The sequence below is a fragment of the Camelus bactrianus genome, chromosome 15, assembly GCF_048773025.1.
Source record: "Camelus bactrianus isolate YW-2024 breed Bactrian camel chromosome 15, ASM4877302v1, whole genome shotgun sequence".
Lineage (NCBI taxonomy): Eukaryota > Metazoa > Chordata > Mammalia > Artiodactyla > Camelidae > Camelus > Camelus bactrianus.
The window spans coordinates 32,259,508-32,285,027 of record NC_133553.1 but is presented as its reverse complement, the minus strand read 5'-3'; the positions used below and the strand labels follow the sequence as shown (position 1 = coordinate 32,285,027).

Below are 25,520 nucleotides of genomic sequence, written 5' to 3'. Positions count from 1 at the left end.
TCTGTACTTCTCTCCCCCATTAACCTTCTGGCTGTCCTGTTCCTCATAAGCAAGCTCTTTTACAGCTTAGCTCCCCATACAGCCCTTGAAGGTGAAAGCTGCTCCTGATCCGAAGGCACATTCATTGTAGCTTCCAGCCATCCTTCCTCTGCCCTCCTGGAGAGATTCCTGCATCTCTGGGGCACATGCAAATCAGTTATAAAGCCTCAACCTCCTTTCCTGATCATTCTCTGTTTATTTAAGACTCTGACATCCACTTCACCATTTTTCTCTCCCGTGCCCCTGCCAGGGCTACCATCATGCAGGATGACTTCAGGACCACGAGGATGAACCGTCACCAGGTCTCATAGTTCTATAGTTCTCATGCCCTCACCTCCAGTGACTCCTCACCTCCACCCCAGTCTCCCACTCCCATAACGACTTCCAGGAAATGGTTAATACCTGGCATGACTTTAGTTCTGTGGGACTAAATCTCACATCCTCCTCTTTGACCACAACCAGCTCTCTCACCTCCTCTCCTACACTCACTTGTTCTCACTTTCCTTAGTTCCCTCCATTTTCCTCTGAACTGTTGACCCCCTCCTGACCTCTCTGCCCTCCCTACCCAGGTCAGACTCTCTGGGTCTCTGTCCGGTTTTGCTTTCCTGAAGCCTCTGCTCCCTTTGTAGCCTCCCTCTTTCCCCACACCTGCCCAGGGCGACTCTGGTTCACATGCTCTGTTCCTGCCCCAAGCACGCAGAGGGAAACGGGACCCCATGCAGAGGGCCATCAATGAAGATTCATGGTCTCCACTCTCACCCCTGTCATTCTTCACTGCTAGAGAAAACGTAAGCCCTCCCCATGGGGAAATAAAAAGATTTGAGCAGTAGCCAGAAGACCAGTCTGTTTCCCAGAATAGCTTCTCCACCTGCTCTGTTGCTAGATTTCTACACAGATGTCCTTGGTATAATCTTGACTGCTATTTACCACCTTTATTCTTACCTTGGGCAAGTTATTTAACCTCCTCCAATCCTAGTTTGCTCAGTTTTAAAATAAGGATCCCCTAGGCTTGCTGCCAGCTTCTATGGTGCACTGTGCAAGTTAGAAGGCACCTGTCTGAACAGGCCCCCGGCTTAGGGAGCTGAGCCTGGCCCGCAGACCCACAGTCACCCCCTCACCTGGGCGGCCTCGTGCAGAGCCACCTTGCGGAACCAGACACTGCAATCCCAGCTACACCCACCCCCAACGGGGTTCTTGTGAACTAAAGGCGACAACCTGCACAGCACCCAGCAGAGAGCACCTGACGATGAGCAGAACCTCAGATAAAAGAACTCACGCGGACCACTTGAACCTGGCTCAACGCGTGGGTGAGATCTGCTAGGGGGCCCCCTGCAGCTGTTTTCAAGCATTTCCTGCCAGCTCCATGAGGTTTATCACGTGCTCCTGCCTCCCATGGGCTGGTTCCTTCGGTGAGGGAGCAGACCTAGGTCACAGTCAAGGGTGAGGTGGCAGAGGCTGCCCCCCGACCCCACACCCCAGCTCTGGGTGCTGTCTGGAGGAGCGCCCACTTCTCAGATTCTCCCCTTGGGGTCCCCTCGTCAGCAGCTCATAAGTGTCATCCCCACCCCGAGCCCTGCAGTGCCACCCCCCAACCCTCACCTAGAGAGTTCAGCTTCTCCATCAGTGTTGCTGCCCTTTCACTTCACTGTCACTCCAGCTGCCCCCACAGGTCCACAAACCAGGACTTCTCAGAGCCCAGGAGTGTGAAGGCCCTCAGGAGAGCCGGAATTTCAGAATGCCACATCCATTCTCTAAGAGCAGCTCTTCCTTAAGAGGAAATTATTGTGAGAAGACAATGAATAGTAGCCACGTGGATATTTTTATTGAAGAAAGATGAATTATGCCATCACCCCTTTTGGCACAAAAATAATTTTCAGTAAAAGGTTAAAACCGTCATGTTGTATCAATGAGAACTATTCCATTATTCCAAGAATGATTGATTGGAAAGTGCTTTACTTACAGGAAAATCACAGTGATACAATACAGTTTCCACTTTTAAAGCACTTTCCATTAAAAAAAAATTATACCAATGTATAAAAATAGTTATACTGAAGATGTGAATCAACAGCCGAGTAATTTATTGGCACTTGAAAGCCTTGTGGTATAAATAGATTCAACAATAAGACTATCAAGTAACTCTAGGCTGTGGCAACCTAACCTCCATTTTCACTGACACAAAAGAAGGTCCCAAGGTGGTTTAGCGAGGGTCATCTGGCCCCCTTGGGAGAGATCACTGGAAGAGAAAAACAATGGAACTAGGACCAGGGGTCAGGTCAACTCAAAGCCCTGGGTGAGGCAGTGGAAGAGACAGAGGGGACAGAGATGTGGGCTCTGCCCTCAGAGAGTTTCCAGGTTGTCCCAGACTGCAGGGCTGTACACAGAACAGTCAGTACAATGTCTGTGGGTCCTAAGAGAAGAACAAACAAGTATGAGATATCCGAAGGGAGGGAGACTCTTTTTGCCTGGTGATTTCCTTCCTCCTTTCCTCCCCCGCTGCCTACCTGCCTGCCTCCCAGTCATTTACTGTGAGGTGTAACATGAACAGAGTGTGGAATCAACTGGGTCTGGATGCAAATTGCAGCTCTGCCGTTTACTAGCTGGGTGACCCTGAACAAATCATTTAATGTCTTAGCCTCAGTTCTCTCAAGTGTCAAGTGTCAGGGGGGTCATTATAAAGGTGAAATGAGGCCAGTCTTGTGCGTGTATAAAAGCACCTAGCTCTGCTGCTTCCTGATGAAGAGCAAACAATAGAAGTTCATGCCCTTACACTTTTCTGTGACAGTTAAGTAGTACTTTGCTACCCCTCTCATGCTGAATTTCAAAGAGCTTTTCCATTGTTGCATGTAATGTGACTTTTAAGATAATATTAACTGGTCTTCATGTCTTGGAGCTGATGGCCCCTGTCAGCCAGGAGCCTCCCTACTTCCTTGTATTTTGGGAATGAGGCCAGACTGCTGTCCTCTCTGTGAGGAAGTATATGGAACACCACCCCCAACCCGACCATCTCACTTCTAGTGAGAAGGTGGAGGCCCGGGCCGCTGAGAGTCGGTCCATCAGCGGTCATTAACTGAGCATATACCACTTAGAAGGACTGTATAACTGGGGAGTCAGCAGATAGGAAAGAACTAGGCAAGACTGCTGGCCTCTCAGAAAAGTTTAACACATGGGATTGCCTCAGTCAGGGTTCTCGGTTGAAAATAAAATCGACCAGTTGTGTTACTGGCACTGGATGCCATCACAGCACTGCCAACACTGCCACTAACATCCCAGAATTCAGTTTTCCTGCAATCACTGTCACAGCCAGAAAAGGTTCCTCCCAGTCCCCTGGACTTTCAAGAGGGTATCACTGCCTACTCCTTAGCTGCAAAGGAAATTGCCTCAATGACACAGGGTATTTCCAAATGCAGGCAAGAGGTTCTCTCAATTCAGTTTACCCCAAAGTATAGTAGATATCCACTTAAGTGAATTAAGAAAAAGATGGAAATCATTGAAAGGCTGAAATTGGCCCATTTGCAAATTCACAGAGTGACTGATACTGATTTTTTTTTTAACTTCTTTAGTAAAATTTCTTTTATTAAAAACTTCTCTTATTATAATTTTTAGTTTTAAAAAGATAAAACCTAGTAAAGTTGCAGTACTCCCATTTACACTTCACATAGTTTTTCACCAGTTATTAGCATTTTGCCAATGCTAACAAATTTGCCACTTTGTTTTATTGCTGTCTCTAAAATACATAAATACACTTTTTTTTTTTTGGATGACAGTTTGAAAGTAAGTTGCAGACAGGGTAACCTCTTAACACTTCAGGATTTATCTCCTAAGAACAAGGACATAACAAAACTACAATTACCAAAATCAGGAAACTTAACACTGAGATAATCTTATCTTACATGAACAGCTCAATAATGTTCTTTATAATTTTTTTTTGTCCAGGAGCCAATCCAAGATTATGTATCACATTGAATTAAGTCATGTTGCTTTAGTCTGTACTATAAAACAGGTCCTCAATCTTTTTGTCTTCCTTGATATTGGTATTTTTGGAAAAGCACAAGCTCATTGTTTTAAACAATTTTTCTGTGTAGGTATGTCTGATGCTTCCCCATGATCCAAATTAGGTAATGCTTTGGGGGCAGGAATAGTACACAAGTGACCTTATGTCCTTGTCAAGGACCTACATCAGAGAGCATGTGACATCAGTTTCTCTCATTACTGGTATGTTGATCACTTGGTCAAGGTGGTGTCCACCAGATTGCTCCACCGAAAGTTACTTTTTTCCTTTGTAATTAATAGGTAATCCATGGAGAGATACTTTGAAACTTGTAAATATTTTGCCCTCATCAAACACTTATCCAGCAGTTTTAATGCATCCATTGGTAATTCTTGCCTGAATTAGTTATTACTATGATGGTTTCAAAATGGTGATTTTTCAAACTTCTGTGTTTACTGGTTGGCATTCTACTTTAAGGATGACTTTTGTTCAGTATTTATTTTTTCATTTATTTATTTAATATCAGTATAGACTTATGGATTCTTAATAAATTTTAATGTAACTGTTAACAACATATCTTTGGAATCCATCCCTTAGATAAGTCAGTTCTCCATTTTGTGGTCAACCTAATTGCAAGCAGATCTCTTTCTTATGTGAACTTGAACATTAAATCTATACCTCAGTATCTACAAAGGTGAAGAGGAAATGGAAAACTGATCTTTTTATGGGCATTGTTAGCTTGAACACATAGGTGATTGAAGTGTTTTAAGTAGCTGTGGCAAAATAGGGTACTCTGGGAAGTCACAGAGGTACAGGGCCTCTTAAAGGAAAGAAAGGGGTTTTGCAGACAAGTGAGAGAGAAGGCAAAGACTGGCACCAACAATGTCTTTCAGACTAGACACAGAGAAAGGGGGACTTGGCAGAACATGGTAAGGATGGGGGAAGGGCGGGGGTAGAACCCACGATGGAACAAGTGTGCCCAGTCTGTGCAGCAGGTGTGCGGAAGAGCAAGGGAGGGCAAGGGAGTAAGGTGGGAAGGTCAGTGAAGCAGCAACATATGATAAGAGTTCTAGTCACTGATTTTGGGGAAGGACACTGAGGAACAGGGAATGACAGATTCACAAAGTCCCTATGAGGAAGATGTTAATAGTTTCATTTTACTTATAAGAAATCCAAGTTAATCTTCCTATGTCCCAAAGCTACTAAGTGGCAAAGCCAAGATGCAAATACAAATTCTTCTGACTTCAAAGCCCACACTGTCAAAGGAAAGAGAACCATTTACAGTGGACGAACAGAGGTAGAATAAGGGCTCTCAATATAAAGACAAATAGGCTCCTATAGGCCAATCTTAACACTCAATTGAGCCTGGCCCAGAGTGTCTCAGTAATTAGCCCAACCACACTCTTTAGGGGAAATCAGAAATAAGCCCAACGTGCTTAGGAAATATTGCCAAAGTTTTATACGTTATGCTCCTGCATGTCTCAATGCCTTGGCCCCACCCTGGCCTTCTTTAAAAGTCAGCTTTATTGAGACATAATTTTCATATATAATAAGATTTCACTCATTTTAAGTGTATGCTTCAATGAGTTTTGACAAATGTATATACAGTCATTTAACCACCACCACAATCATAATATAGAACTTTATCATCCCAGGAAGTTCTCTATGCAGTTTCTTTACTGTTGATAATCTCCAGCCCCTGGCCTGCTTTCCGTCTCAATCCTTTTGCCTTTTCTAGAATTTCATATAAATGAAATCATACAATATGTAATGTAGCCTTTTGTCTGGCTACTTTCACCTAGCATAATACTTTTGAGATTCATCCATGTTGTTGTATTAGCAGTTCATTTCTTTTTATTGCTAATTAGTATTCTATTATATGGCTATACCACAGTTTCTTTGCCCTTTCATCAGTTCAAGGACATTTGGATTGTTTCCAATTTGGAGCAATTATAAATAATGCTGGTATAAATATGCACATGTAAGTCTTGACGTGGGTATATGTTTTCATTTCTCTTGGATAAATACCTAAGAGTAGAACTGCTAGGTTATAAATGTATGTTGAACATTATAAGAAACTGCCAAACTATTTTCCAACGTGTCTATCATTTTGCATTCCCACAAATGATGTATGAGTTCCAGTTGTTCCACACTTACTCCAGAAGTCAGTATTTTCAGTCTTTTTCATCTTATCCTTTCTAATGGGTCTGTAGTATTGTCTCATTGTTTTAAATTTGCATTTCCCTAGTGTCTAATAATGTTGAGATTCTTCTTATATACTTATTTGATGTCTATATATCTTCTTTGATGTCTCTGTTCAAATTTTTCCCCATTTTTATTAGATTGTTTGCTTATTGGATTTTTATTATTGAGTTATAAGACTCCATTATCAGATATATGTTTTTCAAATATTTTCTCCCAGTCTGTGGCTTGTCTCTTGATACTCCTCTGAAGGGCAAAAGTTTTAATTTTGTTAAAGTCCAATTTATCAGTTTTTAAAATATTTCATTCATGTTTTTGGTGTCCTAAGAAATCTGCCTAACACAAGGTTTTGGATTTCCTCCTATATTTTCTTCAAGATGTTTTGTTGTTTTAACTCTTACATGTAGGTCTCTGGGCCATTTGAAGTTAGTTTTTGAGTATGGTGTGAGGTAAGGGTTCATGCTTTTGCATATGGATACCCATTTGTTCTAGCACCATTTGTTGAAGACTATCCTTTCATCTGTTGAAATTACCTTGTTAAAAATAGACTGCCCACATATCTGTGGGTCTATTTCTATACACTCTTTTCTGTTCAAATGATCTACATGTTTATTTTTGTATCAATATCTGTCTGATTACTGTAACTTGTGATAAGTCTTGATATCAGATAGTTTACATCCTCCAACTTCGTTCTTTTCAGATTGTTGTCTATTCTAGGTCCTTTGTACTTATAAATTTTACACTCAGCTTGCCAATTTCTAAAAATTGCCAGCTAGGATTCTTATTTGAATTGCATTGACTCTATTGATCAGGTTAGGGAGAACTGGCATCATCTTTTCTATAGTATTGCTTTGATAATTTTAATTTCTTACTGTTCATTGCTGGTATATAGGAATAAAATTGATTTTTTATACTGGCCTTATATACTATTACCTTGCTAAACCTACTATTCCTAGTAGTTTAGCTAGGTTTCTTAGGATTTTCTACATAGATGATCAAGCCATCTACAAAGAAGTTTTACTTCTTCCTTTCAAATCTGTATACCTTTTCTTTCTTTTTCCTGTCTTATTACACTGGCAAGGCAATCCATATGATGTTGAATAGAAGTATTGAGACTAAATCCTTGATTTATTTCCAATATGAGGGGGAAAGCATTCAGTCTTTCTCACTAAGTATGATGTTAACTGTAGATTTTTCATATTCTTTATCAAGAAGATCAAGTTATACCTCTGTTCCAAATTGACTGAATTTTTATTATGAATTTTTATGTACAATTTTGTCAGATGCTGTTTCTGCTTCTGTTGGAATTATCATGAGGTTTTTGAGGTATTGAATAACGTTTTTTTTTTTCAGTTATATTTAGGGTTTTTTAAATTGAATTATAGTTGATTTACAATGTGTTAGTTTCAAGTGTACAGCAAAGTGACTTAGTTATACCTATAGGGGTGTGTGTGTGTGTGTGTGTGTGTGTGTATCCTTTTTCATATTATTTTCCATTATAGGTTACTACAAGATATTGAATATAGTTCCTTGTGTTATGCAATAGATCCTTGTTGGTTATCTATTTTATATATATTAGTGTGTATATGTTAATCCCAAACTCCTTATTTATCTCTCCCCTCTTCCCCTCTGGTAGTAAGTTTGTTTTTTATGTCTGTGAATCTACTTCTGTTTTGTAAATAAGTTCATTTGCATCTTTTTTTTTTTTTTTTAGATTCCATATATAAGCAACACGACCAATCTTGCATTCCTGGAATAGACCCTACTTGGTCATGATATATATATAATTTGCTAAAATTTTTTAAGGTTTTGGCATTTATATTCATGAGAGATCCTGATATTTTTTTTCCTTCTAATGTCATTATCTAGTTTTGGTATCACAGAAATAAATGCTGGTCTTATAAAATGATTTGGGAAGTGCTCCCTTGACTCTTCTATTTTCTGAAAGAATTTGTGTAGAATTAGTATTATTTCTTACTTAAACATTTTCTAGAATTCTCCAGTGAAGTCATATAGCCTAGAGTTTTCTTTATGGAAAAACCCCTTATTTTTAATACAGGAAGGATTTGCCTTTGTTGTCTCTATCAACACAATGTGTAGCACTGAGAATGAATGTAAATTAAGTTGTGAAAATCACTATTGTCAAAATAAAGCTCCTAGCCACATAGTTCTATCAAGAATTGTTCCCCTGGCTTTAGCTATAGTGGGAAACGATTTAAGTCATTTCAATAATCTTTTCAGACACAGGTACAATAATTTTAAACTTTCTTAAAAAATCTTGTCTGTAGTCAAATACCCCACTAGTCAATAGGAGTATGTAAAACAAATTTTATCAATCTAATAGGTAAAAAAGTTTATTTTAATTTGCATTTCCTTTGCTAATAATTTAGCTTCTTTTCATGTTTACTGGCAATTTACATTTCCCTTTCTGAAATTACAGACCTGTATCTTCTGTCCATTTTTATCCTGGATTTGTCTTTTTCCCAGCAATCTGGAGGTGTTATTTGAGTATTAGAAATGTATCATATGTATTACAAGAATTTTCACCAAATTTGTGCTTTTTCATTTGACTTTATTTACAGTGTCTTTGGAGATATATTTTTTTAATTTTTAAAAATTAAAATCTGTTTACTTTCATTATGTCTTTTGGGTTTCCTGGCTTCCTTACCTGGGAATGTTCAGATATTCATCTGAATTTTCATACTATGTCACTGTTTTATTTATTACATTCAAGCCTTTAACCTACCTGGAATTTAATTTTACATATGATGTAAGGAAGAATCAAGATTTGGAATCTTATTAGAGTTTGCCATAACTCTTCATCTCTTGTAGTATTTTCCATGTTTTCATAAGACACCCTCCATCCAGCTCATAATTTCTCCAGCTTCAGATCTTTCTCTTGTCACATTGCTATGCTGCAAACTGAGGGAGGGCATGTCTGTCTGTCTCTCCATTGTTTCCATCAGGAAAGACTGATAAACAACTGCAAGGCACCTTGCATAGTGCCTGAGACATTTTCGGTATTCAGAAAGCATTTATGGGAGGAAGGAAAGTGCTGAATTCACACCTCCATTACTATGACTTCTTGGCAAGTTTAATACTGACTGCCTATCTGTGTAAACAAGGGGAAATGTCATTCTCCTTAAAGCCATTCACTGTCTCATGAGCTCACTCTGTTCCTTCCTTCTCCTGTATCTTTGTTCTTTGAGGCCTTCCTTCTCTCTATAAATCTGTCATTTCACAAGAACTCCCCTTAGGGAGGCTTTCTTCAAACACTTCCTTAAAATTCAACAGTATTTATGAATTCTGCCACACTATTTAGCATTTAATCCACAATGGATTTTACTGCTTTTCTAGTGCCCATCACTGTGCTGGGCACATAGCTCATTAAATACTTAAACAGCAACTGACACAATCTTGCACGCCCAGGCTCTTTATAAAGGCCGAAGTATAGCCTCAAGATTTGTTCTGAAAGCTCTTGGGACTAAGGAAGCAACAAACTGGAAAAAAACTGAAAAATGACCCTGAAAGCTGTTAAATGCCAGAAAGATTTTTCAAGTGAAACTGTGTCATCACATTTATTTTAAATACATTTGTTTAACAAGGACCTACTGTACAGCACAGGGAACTATATTCAATTTCTTATAACAACATATAATGGAAAAGAATATGAAGAGAAAAAATATATATATATATATTTATGTATATATATAACTGAATCACTTTGCTGTATACTTGAAACTAACATTGTAAATCATTTACACTTCAATAAAAAATTTATTTTAAAAGTTCATTTGTTAGATGAGCACATGACCAGGCGCTGCTCTACCTGAAGGCAGAGGGCAACAGATTTTCTTTGGTTGGTTTCTATTTCCATGGGTCCCTATATGGCCTTCACCAATTCAGACCATTGGAGATTCAGGGAAAATGGAACTAAGCCTTATATGACCCTACATTGAGTTTGAAAATAACATCTGAATGGCTCTCAACACTTTCTGCATGAATTTTTAATGGAGAAACAGCTAATGCTAGGGCTAGGGCAAAGAGTATACAATATGAGCCTGGAGCATCTTATGTCAGAAAATAAGAAAGCACTCAAAAAACAAAATGATGGGAGTATGTCAAAGGACACCAGAGCCAACTAAAAGAACTCCCAATGGCCAAAGCTGGAACAACTTGAGCAACAAAATAATGTAGTACTGGATTATAGCCCAAGGAATAAAATAAATATCCCTCAGTTCATACTGATATAAATAAGCAATTGAATAAATAAATGAGAGAAGAAACAAATCTCCCATAGAGAATTCCAAATAATTTATGGAGCTACTCCACCCACAGGGAGGTAAAGTGTAACTCCCCACCCCTTAAGTGTGGACAACACTTAGTGATTTGCTTCCAAAGAGTACAGAATGAAAAGAGGGATGAAAGTAACTTTCCAGTGGAGAAACCTGGCAAAGACTACCTTAGCCAAGTGATCAAGATTAACATCAGTGATGTGTGGACACTCTACCCTTGATATGATGAGAATGACACTTCACCTCTGTGGTATTCCTCCCAAAAACCATTAACCACAGTCTAATCACGAGAAAAACAGACAAACCCCAATTGAGGTACATTCTACAAAATAATTTGACTAGTCCTCAAAATTATCAAGATCATCAAAAACAAAGCATGTCTAATAAACTGTACAGCCTACAGGAGCTAAAGAAATATGACAACTAATTGTAATCCAGGTACCCTGGATGAGATCTTGGAACAGAAAAAAAGACACCAAGCAAACTAGTGAAACACGAATAGAGTATGGAGTTCAGTTAATGCTATTACTTAGTTGTGACAAATGTACCACAGTAATGTAAGATGTTTACATAACTGGGGTGGGTATATGAAATTCTACTATCCTTGTATCTTTTCTGTAAATCTAAAACTATTCTAAAATAAAAAGTGTACTGAAATATTCTGAAAATACAGTTTGGGCAACAGATGACTACATGCTTATCTCTACAACTGTGCTTTTAATTACAGGGTGCTGGTGACAGTTTTGTGGGAGCTTTGGCCTTCTACCTGGCTTACTACCCACATCTGTCCTTGGAAGAAATGCTCAAGAGATCCAATTTCATCGCAGCAGTCAGTGTCCAGGCCACAGGAACACAGTCATCTTATCCATACAAAAAAGACCTGCCCCTTGATCTGTTTTGATTGCTATCAACTCCAAAATAAATATACCTGGAAATAAAATGTACTTGGGGATGGCCACTCTTAACTAGCAGCTTACTATAAAATGTCAGCTTCTTTCTTTGCAAATAGTATGTTCACTTACTAAGTCATCCTCAAGCTTTCATTTCTTTCTTTATAGATGATTTCTTTGCTTTTCATCCAAAAGTCAACGAGACAGAATTAAGGATTCCACAATGAAGACCTATACAGACACTACCACTATTCAGGAACCAGCACACTCCGTTGCCAACACATCATGAATACAATATGTACACCATACAGCAGAGGTTGCGGACAACAGCGCCTAGAGCCAGAGCAGACAATGTTAAGTAAGGGAAGGGAGCATATGAATTGGACCACTCGAGCAGTTTTTAAGAGGGGCAACTGATATTCAGCTTTGCCTTTAGTGTTGTCAAGGCTTCTGGTTTTGCAGGAGAAGCCAGAAGTTTGGATGTTTATTGAAATTTTTCAATGTTTTAAGTATCAACAACTGATTTTTTTTTTAATTGTAAACACCACCTGTGGGCTACTTTCAGCCCACATGCTGAACAGACAAGTCATTTGCTAAGCCAGATTTTAAGGTTTAAAAAAGAAAAAGGGGATTCATGCACGTCACAGAACCTTTATATTGGGCTTAGATAGATTAGATGAAGGATTTTTCTTGTAAACCAAGACCTTAATGTATAGTTTGAATCTAAAAATAGCCAAGATCTCACCTACTATTGCTTTGAACCAGAGCTTTAACAAAAGATGCCAGAAAATAGCTGATTGACTATAATGCCACAAGCCTCTAAGATTCAACGGGCGTCTAATTCCATTTCCAAAGAGCTGCCCTCACATTTCTTCCCGGGACACAGATCGGGCCATGGGGAAGGAACACCTGTTATTTTGGAACAGCGTTGGTTTCTTAATGCTCGTGGTCACGATAGACACTCTATCCTTCTCCTCATAAATGCTTTAAATGTGGTAGGATATGAACCAGCAGAGCTCACCATAGGAGCTGATCCTTCTTATCTCCAGCCAGAAATCTGACAAGTGAAGGAGAAAAATGGGCAATTTTGAAAATTTGTGGGAAACAACAGCTTGAGTGAGAAAGTGTATAGACCTGGATAGAGCAGGAGTCCTTACCTGAACATGAGGGATTATCACTGGAATTGCCAAGCTGGTCAGCTGTGTGGTGCTGCCATGCACCAGAAGCCCTTAGCCACTAGCTTTATGAAAATACACTATAATGCCTCTTATTCAAACAAACAAACCAACGTAGGAGTTAAAGGAGTCCAAAGATGTCCCACAAAACCCTACATACTGTCTTCGGTGACCCGAGTTTGAGAATATGGACCAATGGCATGTTCTCTAATTATAAGCACACATCAAAAACAGACGTTCTCTTGGTTTCTTTTGTGTTACGAGGCTGGCTCCTTTCTTATCATTCCTGCTCACCTTTGCCACCTCTGTTATTGAATGGGAGTTTTTTCAAGATCACTCTGGACTGTGACTTTGCCTTTTCTATGAAGAATAAGGAGGAGCCGACTGGAAACTCTTGGACAAATTTCATTATGGAAAATTTTCTTTTACTATATGAAACAATGGTTATTTTTTAGTAACGTGGTTTTTCTCATTTCAAATGGTAGGGGAAAATATCACTAAGAGACAATAGCACAGGCTATTTTAATATTTTTTATTAAGGGCTATAAAAATATCCAGAAGGATAAATAAATGTGATGCAATGATATATGTCCTAATATGAAGAACTTTCTTTCACTGCATTGTTTTCCTTCACAATGGCCTTCAAATCACAGGAGGCAGTGATTCCGTGCCATTTCCTCTTCTTTTATTACACGCTGCAGAATTTCTGAATCAGTATCCCGCCCTCAGTCTTCTCATTTATAAATCAAATTCATTTTCAATCCATTGTTTAGAGAGAGCGTATTTTTTTCTGTTCCACAAAGAGGACTTTTTTTTTCACTGTAGGAGGAGAAAAAAGGGTTGTAGCAGAAAACTGAAAAATATCGTCATCACTTTTTAATAAAAATATGTATCAGACCATGAGCCCTCTCCCTTCTCTTCTTTTACTTTCCTTTGTCATGAGGATGGAGCTGACTTGCAAACTCAGTTCCTCAATCCCAGAGGCCAGAGAAGACTGCAGAAAATGGTAAGGAAAACAAGGGAAAAGTCCACCAGCCAATCCATAGCACCCTTGGTACCCCACAAGGTCACATTTCAACCAAAGTGAAATATTCAAATTGAAAAAAGAAAATTACAGGCAAGAAATGAAAAACAACATCTTTACCCAGTTAATGTCCACTCTTACAGGAGGTAAAGCAAGCACAGGCTGGGAGCTAGACTCCAGAAAAAGCACAGTAAAAACTGAGTAGACCACGGAAGGAAAGGAAGCCTGGCTGAAAGAGTAAATACACAGTAAACCTTGTACTTTTCACAAATGGTTTCATATACCCAAATACGGATTTTCTAGTTTGGTAAGAAGAGATTTAGTATCATAACCAAAATCTCATTATTGTATCATAACGGAGTACAGTTCTCTGAAACACCCAAAACCAAAATGCTAACTGCCTGCATGAAAAATTAGACTAGATGCTAAGCAATAAAGTTTTCATAGTTCCTGCTGTAAAGCACTTCATTAACATCACACATCTCTCTCCCTCTTTCACTCACACACACACACACACCCCCCCATACACCCACCCTACCTGAATTCTTTGCCAAAAAACCAAAAACAGTGCACCTTGGAAGATCCAGGAATCAAAAGACTATGTTATGACACAACAGCAACTCACTTGTCCCTACCATACAAAGAGATTTTAGCAATGTTTTTTGTTATTCTTCTATCATCAATGACGGATACTCTGAATATGAGATTCTCAAACTGCCTATGATTAAGAATTAGCTAGGGAGCTTATTTAAATACATTTCTACTTCTTACCTCCACCTCTACTCTAATTCTGATTCTTAGATCTAGATTGAGGCTGGAGGTCTATTATTTTTTAAAACCCTCAGATAATTCTGATGGGCAGCTAAACCTAGTAACTATTAACCAGTCAACAGAATTATATCTATAAAGTGAATAAAAATTAATATATTTTATTATTTTGTACATAAAATTTGTACATATATTAAAAACATACTTCAAATCATCTAATATGAATATAAGTAGGACTGATGTTCCCTCAAAGTCCAAGGAGGACTACAGAGCCATTGTTAAGATGATAGTGAAGAATCAAAATAGTTTCCCATCAGACAATGTTATTCATTGCAAGAAATATTTCCCCCATGTTTTTCTACGTGGAACTAAAAAAGGGATTAAAAAAGGAACTTGTCTCATTGACAACCAATCAGATTATTTAAATGACCCTGAACAGGAGCAACTGATGAAGATCAGTAAAGCAAAGTTTTATTCATGAAAAATTTTGATTGGCTCACTGCATTCATACCCCTAATTCAAAGAATAAATATTTAAGTTCACAGAACTGTGCTAAGAAGAGTCCTGAGTTAATATCAGTATATTGTGAGGTGCCTGTATGAACGTCCAGTAAACCCCAGGACCCTAAAGATCAAAGGGGACTGAAATGGTGAGGGAAACGCCTCACGGAGAGGGTGAAGTTTAGCCTGTGAAGCAGCAGCAGTGTCTGGATGAACTAAAACAAGAAAGGGCATCAGGTGCAGAGAAATGGTGGCAGCAGGTAAGAATGACAGTGCTGATCACAGGGGAAAGTCCTGTTTTTTTTTTTTAAAGGGAGATTGATTTGACTCCAAGTAATAGAATAGGGGGCCTGGAGTCAGAAAGACTGAGTTCAAGCCTTGGCTCCACCATTTATGCACTGGGAGTCCCTGGGGCAAATTTCTCAGAATACTCCTCTGTCAGTTTCCTTCCCTGTGCGAGGGCTAACTCCATCTCCCTCACAGGGTTGCCAGACACACAGTGAACACTCAATATGTGTTGAGTTGAAATGACACACTGCTATCCACAATCGTAAACATAAATTAATTTTCTGTCAAAATATTTGCTTCTTAATTCATAGAAGAATGAATCTGTCAAGTTCTTTCCCTACATCTAACCTAAATCTATTCTGCTTCAATTGAAGTCTTTATTGTCTTGTTTAGTCAGCCAAGGAATTAAAACTGACAAGTTTTCATTTTCCTTATAATAAACTTATTCATATATATTTAACAAAGTTTAATAGGCTTATGTCTCAGCCTTTAATCCTTCCTCCTTGGAAATTCGCATCTAGTTTCATATGAGAAAAAAGGAGGTTGAAAGGACAGAGCTGGTTCTAGCCATACCATGAAGTGCTCAAATATTGGGGAATTTTTCCATGTCTCCTTGCCTGATTTCCTTCATAAAGCAGACAAACAAAACATTACCCTTAAACTAACCACTCACTCATTGGAGTAAGATATGCTGAAAGAACTGCCAAGCTATGTAGTACCCTGGGCAATGGGGCAGGCAGCAAGGCAAACATCATCACACAAGGCTGCAGGACACTGAGCAGGTGGGCAGACAGCCAGGCAGGTTCTGCTCTCCTAGAACATTCTCTCCTTCAGAAGAGGCAAAGTTGTGCTGTCAAGGCTCAGACCATTCCTTAACAGAAAAGTTCTCATCATCTGTTAGAAATTTATATATGAATCTTTTCTTCCACTTTCACCTTACAGTGAGAACTGTACGGGTGTACCCTTTCCCAATCTCAAAACTTAAAATCAATCTAACAATAAGTTCCTAATACCTCCCTACTGAGGGAAAATTCCAATACATTTGCACACTTAAAATATCACAGAAGGTTATTTGGTCAATATTTATTAATGTTGTACAAGTTGCTAAAAAAAAAAAAACCTCCAGAGGAGCTAAAATGCTAGAAAAACAATTACTTTATTGTAAAGTTCATCGCTTTGAGTTTTCACTAGGTGATACAAAGAAATCAGAGGGAGAAAAACATCACATCAATCCACTATCACATTGCTATGGTCTGAATGTTTGTGTTCCCTGAAATTTATGTCAAAATCCTAACCCCCAAAGATGATGGTACTCAGAGGTAGGGCCTTGGAGAGATGCTTTGGTCATGAGGGTTGAGCCTTCATGAATGGGATTCATGCTCTTATAAAAGAGACCCCACAGAGCTGGCTTGCCCTTCCACTGTGTGAGAACACAGCAAGAACCTCTTCCTATAAACCAGGAAGAGGGCCCTCACCAGAAAGTGACCATGATGGCATCTTGATCTTGGGACTTCCCAGGCCCCAAAACTCTGAGAAATATAACTCTTGTTGTTTATAAGTCACCCAGAATGTGGTACGTTGTTATATCAACCCAGACTAGGACATATACCTTATCATTCTAATAATTTTTCCACGATATTAGATACCATCCTGAAATTCAGACTCCTAATCACCTGGTTTCAAACCCAGAATTCCCTTCTTATTACAATAAAAAATGACCCAAAATTTTAACACCATAAAAACAGCAGGGAATTTTACTTCCGTTAAAGAATGGAACTCATGCCAATTTTAAATTGACAACTGGGTTTCTCAGAGCCTTTTTTAAATGTCTCCTTACATTGGTACAGACCCTTTTTCTTTAAGGCAATTTTTTCTCTTTTTCTTAGACATTGACGAATGCAGCATAATGAACAGTGATTGTGAGACCTCCTGTACAAACTCTGAAAACAGCTATTAATGTAGTTGTCATCCAGATTTGCACTAATGCCCAATTTGAGGTCACTGACCAGTAAGTGGGTTTTGGTCTCCCATGAAATCTCTTAACAAGTCCCCTCGTAGAGTGATTCAGAGCTTTGGAGTCAGTCCTGAGTTCAAATCTTTCTTTTGTCACATATTTTAGTTGTGTGTCCTTGATTACGATCCCTGGCACCAGATTCCTCATCTATAAAATTGGATTCAGATTGCCTGGAGAGTACAGGTGCTCGTGTTATGATGCATTCGTGGTATCTGAAGACATGAAGACTTGTGTAGGTAAGCAAAGAGGACAGAATTTTCCATTTTGTCTGGTTAGTCACGATTACTAGTTTGTTTCCTTTCTCTCAGGGATCACTGTCTTTTGTTGCTTCTATCGTCCTTCTGTTGTTGTTTCAAGTGGGAAGGTAAATTCAGTCCCATTGCTCCATCTTGGCCAAAAGTCTATGAGTCCTTCTTTTTAGTTAATGAAAAGGTTTCTTATGAGGTTAAGTGCCTGTCTTTCATTACATAATGGATAATTCTGGAAAATAAGGTTCTAGCACCAATTCCGATTCTGATCACCAGCTGGGTGCCTTACAATTCAACTCAACTCTGACCCTGTATGCCTGGAGACAGTAACTCGGGAACAGCCAGAAGGAAGTGACGCACAGGGCAAGGTATGGGGAAGGGGAGCAAAACTTCCATGCCCTCCCTGAGCATGGCATGTTCACCAACCCAAAAGCTCCAGTACAGCCACTATTAAGAAGTAATTATAAAGCTGCTATTTAGAAGGGCACAAAAATGAAATGAATGGCCTGGAGTTTTAAAATAAATAATCTGTTTACTAGTTTATTTTGCCTAAATCTGTCCATGAAATCAAAAAACAGAAGAGGCTTCCACCAAAAGCAATCAAGTACTAACTCTTGTTTGTGAGCAGGCAATCTGGCCTTAGGAACACTTGTCTCTTTTAGACAAATATTTCTACCTACTGAGGCCACTTAAAGGTACCATTTATTATGGCATTATAGCAGATGATACAAAATAGGAAATGAAATTTCCTACCCTCCTGCCCTAATAAATATATAGACAACACATTCCTTTTATTCAAATCTGTACCTAATTACTTGCCACTGTTGGCCAGATGACCCCAGGAGAGCATTCCCTCCCTTTCTCAAGACATTCTTCTCTTTCTGTTTCCAGAACATTACCTATATTTACAGAGCTGGTTTCCAACCTTAAAATCTTTGGTTAACTATCTCCTACAAGAGAGACTTTCCCTGATCTATCCTACCTAAGCGGGGGATAAAAGTGGAATCCACCTCTCCGCAACTTTATCCTGTATCTCAGCATCCTGCTTGTCTCTCTCATAGCACTTAGCACAATTTGTCATTTTTCCTCTCTCCCTTCCAAAACAAACTGTAAGTGCCAAGAGCACAGGGACTGACTCTACCTTGTGTCCTGGCAAATCTCAGTACCCGGGACAGTAACTAGCACCACAGTAACTCTCAATACATACTTGGAATGAATGTTATAGTGTCAAAGGGGCCACAAAACTGCCTTGAAAACATCTGAATTTATTGTAAAGTAACTTCTCTGAATCTTACCAACTGGATCATAATGTAATAGAGTCAGTTTCTCTCGTAGTCGGCTCCTCTTAGTGTTGAAGGTGTAACCTGTCCCAGCTTGACTCAACATTTTCACCAGAATGGTCCTAAGATTTAAAAGTAAGCTGTTACACACTGAGGACATAGACTAAAATCAATCATAGGGGCATGGCACATTTTCAGAACCCTCTATAGTAGTACTAGTTGTGGGACATACTCAAGCCTTAATTCCAGCTCTAAGACAGCCTATGTTTTCCATAAATCACAATTTCAATGGTTCTGATTCCCAAGGTTTATTCCATTACACAGACTGCCTTGGTAATGACCCAACCAAAGCAACAAGAACAATAAAATCACCTTGTGAGAAAAAATGCAGACACCCGCCTCTCAAAAGGAGCTGAAGGCAGGAGCAGGGAAAACACAAAAGTACTAGTAACCCTAGCTGGCCAGTCAGGAAATTGTAAAGATGGCTATCTCAGAAGAGCAATACCTTCCAGGGATGAGTGATAAGAGTAAAATCAGGAAGGGACAAAATAAAGGGATTGGGACTTTTACATTGTTAACATGAAAACCTTGTTCCCCTTCATATTTTGTTTAAGTTATAGTCATCCAAAGCATAAAGTTCATGCTTTGCCTTACTGGACCTTTTACTACCTTGTACTGGTTATTATTTTTTCACATGTCTTGCCTCCCTATGTAGACCATGCTATTTTATTTCTCGTCTAATTCCCCGAAGAATCTGAAGCATCTAAGATATATTACCTATCTTTGCATCCCTTTCAATGTTCAGCACAGTGCCTCATACATAAGAGGGATACAGTATCTGTTGATTAAGATAGACAATAATTAGCCATTCATTCAAAAGGATACAACAAATTATCTATTAAGTGCTTACTCTGTGGAAAGCACTGTGGGAAGTGCAAAGCCCTATAAGCTGCATGTGCACCTTCAGGGAACAGTAAGAGAATGGAAGGTGAGTCATATACACAAGATCTATAAGGCAGGACATATATGACAAATGGCACAAGAAGGAGACAAAGAACATGAGAGGCATAGAGCATCTCTAAAAAAAACTGAACGCATGGGAGATTCCTATAGAACCTGGAAGTGGGAAATTCTAACGTAAATAACTGGACTCTGGGGAAAACTGTATGACTCAATAAAAGATATTGAGAGGAAAAACACTAACATACATGTTTTTCATTAACTTTAATCCAAAAAAAAAAAATCTCGTTTTATGGATCTGTGACATGTCTTGTTGTAAGCAAAGGCTGCTTTACAATTTTTCTATTTTTAACACAGAAAATCTTCAGTTTCTGTCTACAAACTTTATTTTGAGATATCAGTTTGGCATTTATAGTCTCTTTGCTACAGCACGGAATCTTTAGCCTTTGCTATTTTTGAAGTATTTTTACCATGAATGCAAAGGATTACAAAACTCAAAACAGGCTCTGTGGATTAATCAAACCCCAGTTTGTTCTGCTAGATTCCTGTATTGGGCTCCAGACAAATGGCTCTTGGTCCTCAATTTGAAGAAACAGAAATATAGTGGTAGTCCAAAGAGAGCATGGGAACTCTGATGGTTTGTATAGGAACAAGAGAGCATGAGCTCCTTCAAGCAAATTATTTGAATGCTCACTTAAATAGGTCAGCTGGGCAAGAGGAAAAATATTTTTTGAAAGAGTTCAGAGGGCCGAAATAATTCATCAAGTAAGTAATCCTCAAACCAACCTTTAGAAAATCAAGGCCAAATGCTTAGTTTTACATAAGAATGTATTGGCAGCAGCTGGCCTAATGAATCTTCATCAAGTAATCCTCAAACCAACCTTTAGAAAATCAAGGCCAAATGCTTAGTTTTACATAAGGATGTACTGGCAGCAGCTGGCCTAATGAATCTAACATAAACAAGTTTATAAAAGGAAAAACTTTTACTTACTTTGACTTGCTCTTGGCAACTGTTTTGTAGAAAGGAAAGGTTGGAAGAGAAAAGAAAAAATATCAATATTATTACCTTATGCAAAGTTCATATAAATGTCAGTAATAATCAAAAATATTTAAGTACCAAAGTATACCATGGTTATCATTCAAGTAACTATCCCCTAAGCTATTAGAAGTCTCTTAAGATTTTACAGAAGATTTTTAAAAGATTAGTCAGACCACCACAATTCTGGATGTAATGCTTTGCACAATCTCTTTTCAGTTGGGCTGGTTACCTTTTAAATCTTTCTAAAGTAAGATCTGCTCCATTTATTCCTTTTCTAAGGTGCAAGTACTTGCACTGGACCAAGTCTCTTGTTTTTGATAGGTTAACCTATGCAAGCTAGAACAACCATCGCATCAGATGGAGAAGGGAAAGTAAATCTAACCGGGAAGTCAGCCTGGTGCGTGGAAAAGCACCGTCTTGGGAGCCGGAGGGCTTCTTTCCCAGCCCAGCGGTAGGACCTAGGGTCAATCACTGCTCCTCTCGAAGCCGTTTCCTCATCTTTAGAGTTCTAACCGAGTGAACTAGAAATTCTGAGGTTTTCTCCAGTTAGGACGGCCAGTGATTCTGCTGACACACCGCTCAGAGGATGAGGGAAAGCACCCCACTGCTGCTGGAGACTCTACAGTGCGAACGAACCGCAACCGGATCCAGAACCAGCACCGCAGAGCCCCAGAACCCACTCTCCCCGCAGAGAGCGCGCCGCGGGGCATGCCGGGCGCTGTAGTCCTGAAGGCCTGGGAAGCCGTAGCGAAGCTTCCCGGCCGGTGCGAGCACACCGCCCCACAAAGTCCCGGGGCCCGCCTGTCACGGTTTCCCGCCCGCGCTGCAAGCCCTGCCGCCGCCTCCAGCTCCACTTACAGGTGACCGCGGACAAGAACATGGCGATGACACACCTCTGGACTCCGTAACAGGCCAAAAGCCCCCTCGACAGACAACTGCTTCCGGGGCACAGGCCTGTTCCGGAAGAGGACGTCTGGGAGTTGTCCGCAGCCACGCCCCCCGGAATAAACCTCAGGTCCGGATCGGCGCCCTCCTTTTTCCTGCGTCTTTCACTCGCTAGGTCTCTTTATTTCGTGGTGTAGGAGGTTGGAGTGCCCTCCCCCTTTTAAAGAGTGACTTGGTTAGCCCTGACTCCTACTTCTGGGTTGGAGTTAGGTGCTTTCCATACTTGTTTCACTAAATTGTCACAACCACCTACAGTAAAGCCACAGGAATTCTGTATGTTATTCAGCTGTTCCAGGTTATCAGGCTCCCGCATTATTTCCTTAAACTGTTGCCTTCTTTTGCTTCCCTGGTCCCAACTTCACCTCCACCTGGTTAACATCTACTCTCAGTCCCTCCAGAATTAAGAACTCCACTTGAATATCCCCATTCCTTAATTATGTGTTGGATTTCTTGGAGGGCCCTGTGCATCTTGTTAACAATTGTTCAAAACACCTCGCACAGTGCCTGGCAGTAGGAGCCGGATAACTGAGATTGGGAGCACTCACATAATTTGCTTAATATCACAAAACTAGCGAATGGCAGTCAGAATCTGAACCCAGATTTTGTTTGACTGGCAAAGACCCATGCTTTTCCCAGTACACACTGGGACCTAACCACTTTGCTATCTTCCAATCTTCATCTCTCTGCAAGGAACCTGGGCTCTTTCAACGTCAGGGACTTCATCGGAGACCTCATTTCCCAACTAATGGGATAGAGTCTTTTGGATTTTTTCCTAATGTGTGATTTTATCTGTATATTAAATTTTACAAACACGTGAAAGAAGATTAATTCTCATGGATTATCCTCACTAAAACTAGTAAAATTACTTAAAAGAGAAAATGAAGCAGCTATTATGGAAAACAGTATAGAGATTCCTCAAAAAAGTAATAATAGACTTACTGTATGATCCTGCAGTCCTACCCCTGGGCATATATCTGGAGGGAACTCTAATTAGAAAAGATACATGCACCCCAATGTTCATAGCAGCACTATATACAATAGCCAAGATATGGAAGCAAACTAAATGTCCATCAACAGATGACTGGATAAAGAAGTTGTGGTATATTTATACAATGGAATACTACTCAGCCTTAGAAAAGAATAAAATAATGCCATTTGCAGCAACATGGATGGACCTGAAGATCATCATTCTAAGTGAAGTAAGCCAGAAAGAGAAGTAAAAATACCATATGATATCACTCATACATGGAACCTATGAAAAAAAAAAAGATAAAAGAGGACACTAATGATCTCATCTACAAAACAGAAACAGACTCACAGACATAGTAAACAATTTTATGGTTACCAAGGGAAAAGGGGTGGGAAGGGATAAATTTAGGAGTTTAAGATTTGCAAAGGTTACACTACATATAAAAATAGATAAAAAACAAATTTCTTCTGTATAGCACAGGGAACTATATTCAATATCTTGTAATAACCTTTAATCAAAAAGAATATGGAAATGAATATATGTATTTATATGCATGACTGGGACATTATGCTGTATACTAGAAATTGACAAATTGCAACTGATTATACTTCAATTAAAAAAAAATTCCTTCCTCACCTTGTGCCATTCAGCTGCTGGCAAACAAGAGCTTCTCATGTTCAAGAGGGTAAGGTTTCTTATCTAAGAAATTCTTTTAGAGGATTTATTTTAAAAGAACACAGGACCAGAAGCTAAGGAACATGAATTCTAATCTTTGTTCTGTCCCTTGGAAAGTCATTTCAACTCTTCAGACCTCAGTTTCATGCTCAGTGGGGGCATTGGATCAGTGGTTCTCATCCCTGAGGGTGTATCAGTCACCTGTGTTCCTTTAAAAGACCCAGATGCCAGGGGTGAGCCTCACTGTGCAGTATCCCTCCCAATTTTCTATAAAGAAGCATTTCAAATATATCAAAAAGATGAAAGGACAGTATTATGAATAAACCATATACCCAATTCAACAAATGTTAAGATTTTGCTATGTATGTTGATGTATATTGAATTTTTTAAATATTTGTGAATACATAAATATATATGTATATGTATGTGTATACATATATTATTTATATATGTGTGTATAAAATTAGGGTTTTTGGCTAAGCTGTGTAAAAGCAAATTTCAGACATCACAACCTTTCACTCCTAAATATTTAAGTATGTATCTCTGAAGAATAAGATCATTATAACTACAATACTATTTTTATTCCTTAAAAAATTAATAGTCTCCTAATACCTAAGCCATAGTCAAATTGTCTTTTATAGCTGGTTTCTTCAAAAACAGTATTCGGTCAAGGTTCATACATTACCTTTAGTTGTTACTAATTAACTAAATGTTGTTTTCTCTTAATCAATATTCAGAGTAAGAAATTAGCATCAGAGTCACTTCCAATGGTGACAAAGAGGTTTTCCCCCTTTCTGTAATTTTCTTTAACTTTTTAGCATCACTATCATGGCTTTTTATTCATTGTTTTACAATCAAACATGGTTATTATTCTTTTTGATGTTCGAATTTTCCCAAAGTACATCATTAGGAGTCCCTTCAAGCTGGTCCAGTGTTCTTTTGACATACCTCCTTCCTTGCTGTCAACAGCTGTCTCAGGTTAACCTTGTGCTTTCCCTGGCAGAGACCTAGAATCAGCCATTTCTCCAAAGTACTCTGGTTCCCTTTTGTAGAGTGATATGTAGAAGCCATGGTCTGAGGCACAGCCACTGGACTAGATTTTAGTGGATTTCAAGCTTTATTTTAAACCATGGAATCTTCATTTAGATGAAATCCATCTTAGGAGCTCACAGTGTAAAGTAAAGCTTCATCTCGCAAGAGATGTCCTCGGAATCTCAGACTCCACGGGTCACAGAAGCTCTGGACTATGGGATGGACACATTGTCTTCCAGCTCAATGCTCTGGATTCCAGTTTGAGGGCTCAAACCCCACCCGCAGGGCCCTGCAGCCTTTTGTCATCCCACACTATCTGACCATGCAGAGACCTGGTCTAGGCAGAAGAGAGCCCTGTAGCCACCTTAGCAGCAGCAGGACAGCCTGGAGCAGAAGCCCATTCGTGACCTGTGCTGCCTCAGAGACAGGAAACAGCACTTCAGAAACAATTCAGGACCACAGTTACAGAGTATCTGCCATAGACTGAATATTTGTGTCACCCCCAAAATTTATACGTTGAAACCCCAATGTGATGGTGTTTGGAAGTGGGGTCTTTGGGAGGTCATGAGGGCAGAGCCCTCATGAATGGGATTAGTGTGTATGAAAAAAAAAAAAAAAAAAAAACCCAGAGAGCTCCCTTACCCCTTCACTGGGGCCTGCTCTTTCCGGAAGAGTATCAGTTCCTTTCTGGGTGAAGTCTCTCCTACCCTCCACTCCTCACCCCACATCTCCTTTCCCCAGATTCCTCTCAGAGCACCTATCAGTCTGCCTGCACTCCTCAGTTCACTGGCCTGCCTCCCCACTGGCATCTAAGTCCCTTGAAGGCCACAGCTTCTGATTCTTTATGTATTACTCCCCTACCTCCCCTCCCCAGAACCCCAAGCAGGTGCTCCTAACACAAGGCAGTTGCCCCACTCACTTTGACTAATATGAGCTGAGAACCTTTTGCGCCAGGGAACCCTGCCTCTAGCTTTTCTCTGTCTGTTCAGTCCTACCTCCCCTCCCAGACCCACTCGAGACAGGTGGAGTGGGAGGAACCAGGAGAAGAACAGAAGCAAAGGCACAGAGGTTCCTAAAAAATGAGCAGTGAGCATCATCCTTCTGGAGCTCAAGTGTGTGAAGAAATGAGTGTGGTGACCAGAAGGATGGCTGGGGCTAGGTAACCAGGAAGGAGGGAACCAGGATGTT

General features: G+C 39.6%; 3 protein-coding genes across 11 annotated transcripts in view; 1 reads left to right on the top strand and 2 right to left on the bottom strand.

Moving 5' to 3' along the window:
* RBKS (ribokinase) overlaps positions 1-13,406 on the top strand; it is an 83,826-nt gene extending 70,420 nt beyond the window's left edge. The window contains exon 9 of one of the 4 annotated variants that reach the window (XR_834816.3): positions 11,252-11,495. Coding sequence is in view for 3 of the 4 variants with exons in the window: in XM_010948459.3 (XP_010946761.2) it covers positions 11,252-11,425 (174 nt within the window). In the remaining variant the exon portion in view is untranslated. The other 3 variants (XM_010948459.3, XM_045511786.2, XM_045511787.2) reach the window with 3 other exon arrangements.
* Positions 13,108-21,707, bottom strand: MRPL33 (mitochondrial ribosomal protein L33). Its single transcript, XM_010948461.3, has 4 exons — positions 21,569-21,707; positions 20,663-20,681; positions 18,727-18,833; positions 13,108-13,408 (listed from the first exon to the last, which is right to left on the bottom strand). The coding sequence occupies exons 1-4, from the start codon at positions 21,588-21,590 to the stop codon at positions 13,359-13,361; spliced, it is 198 nt and encodes a 65-aa protein (XP_010946763.1). The 5' UTR covers positions 21,591-21,707; the 3' UTR covers positions 13,108-13,358.
* The window catches only part of SLC4A1AP (solute carrier family 4 member 1 adaptor protein), a 78,672-nt gene continuing 71,878 nt past the window's right edge, over positions 18,727-25,520 (bottom strand). For 5 of the 6 annotated variants that reach the window (XR_012499273.1, XR_012499275.1, XR_012499274.1 and 2 more), the window contains 3 exons: positions 20,663-20,681; positions 19,489-19,549; positions 18,727-18,833 (listed from right to left, as the gene is read on the bottom strand). The gene's annotated coding sequence lies outside the window, so the exon portion shown is untranslated. The remainder of the gene's footprint in view (positions 18,834-19,488; positions 19,550-20,662; positions 20,682-25,520) is intronic. The other variant, XR_012499278.1, reaches the window with a different exon arrangement.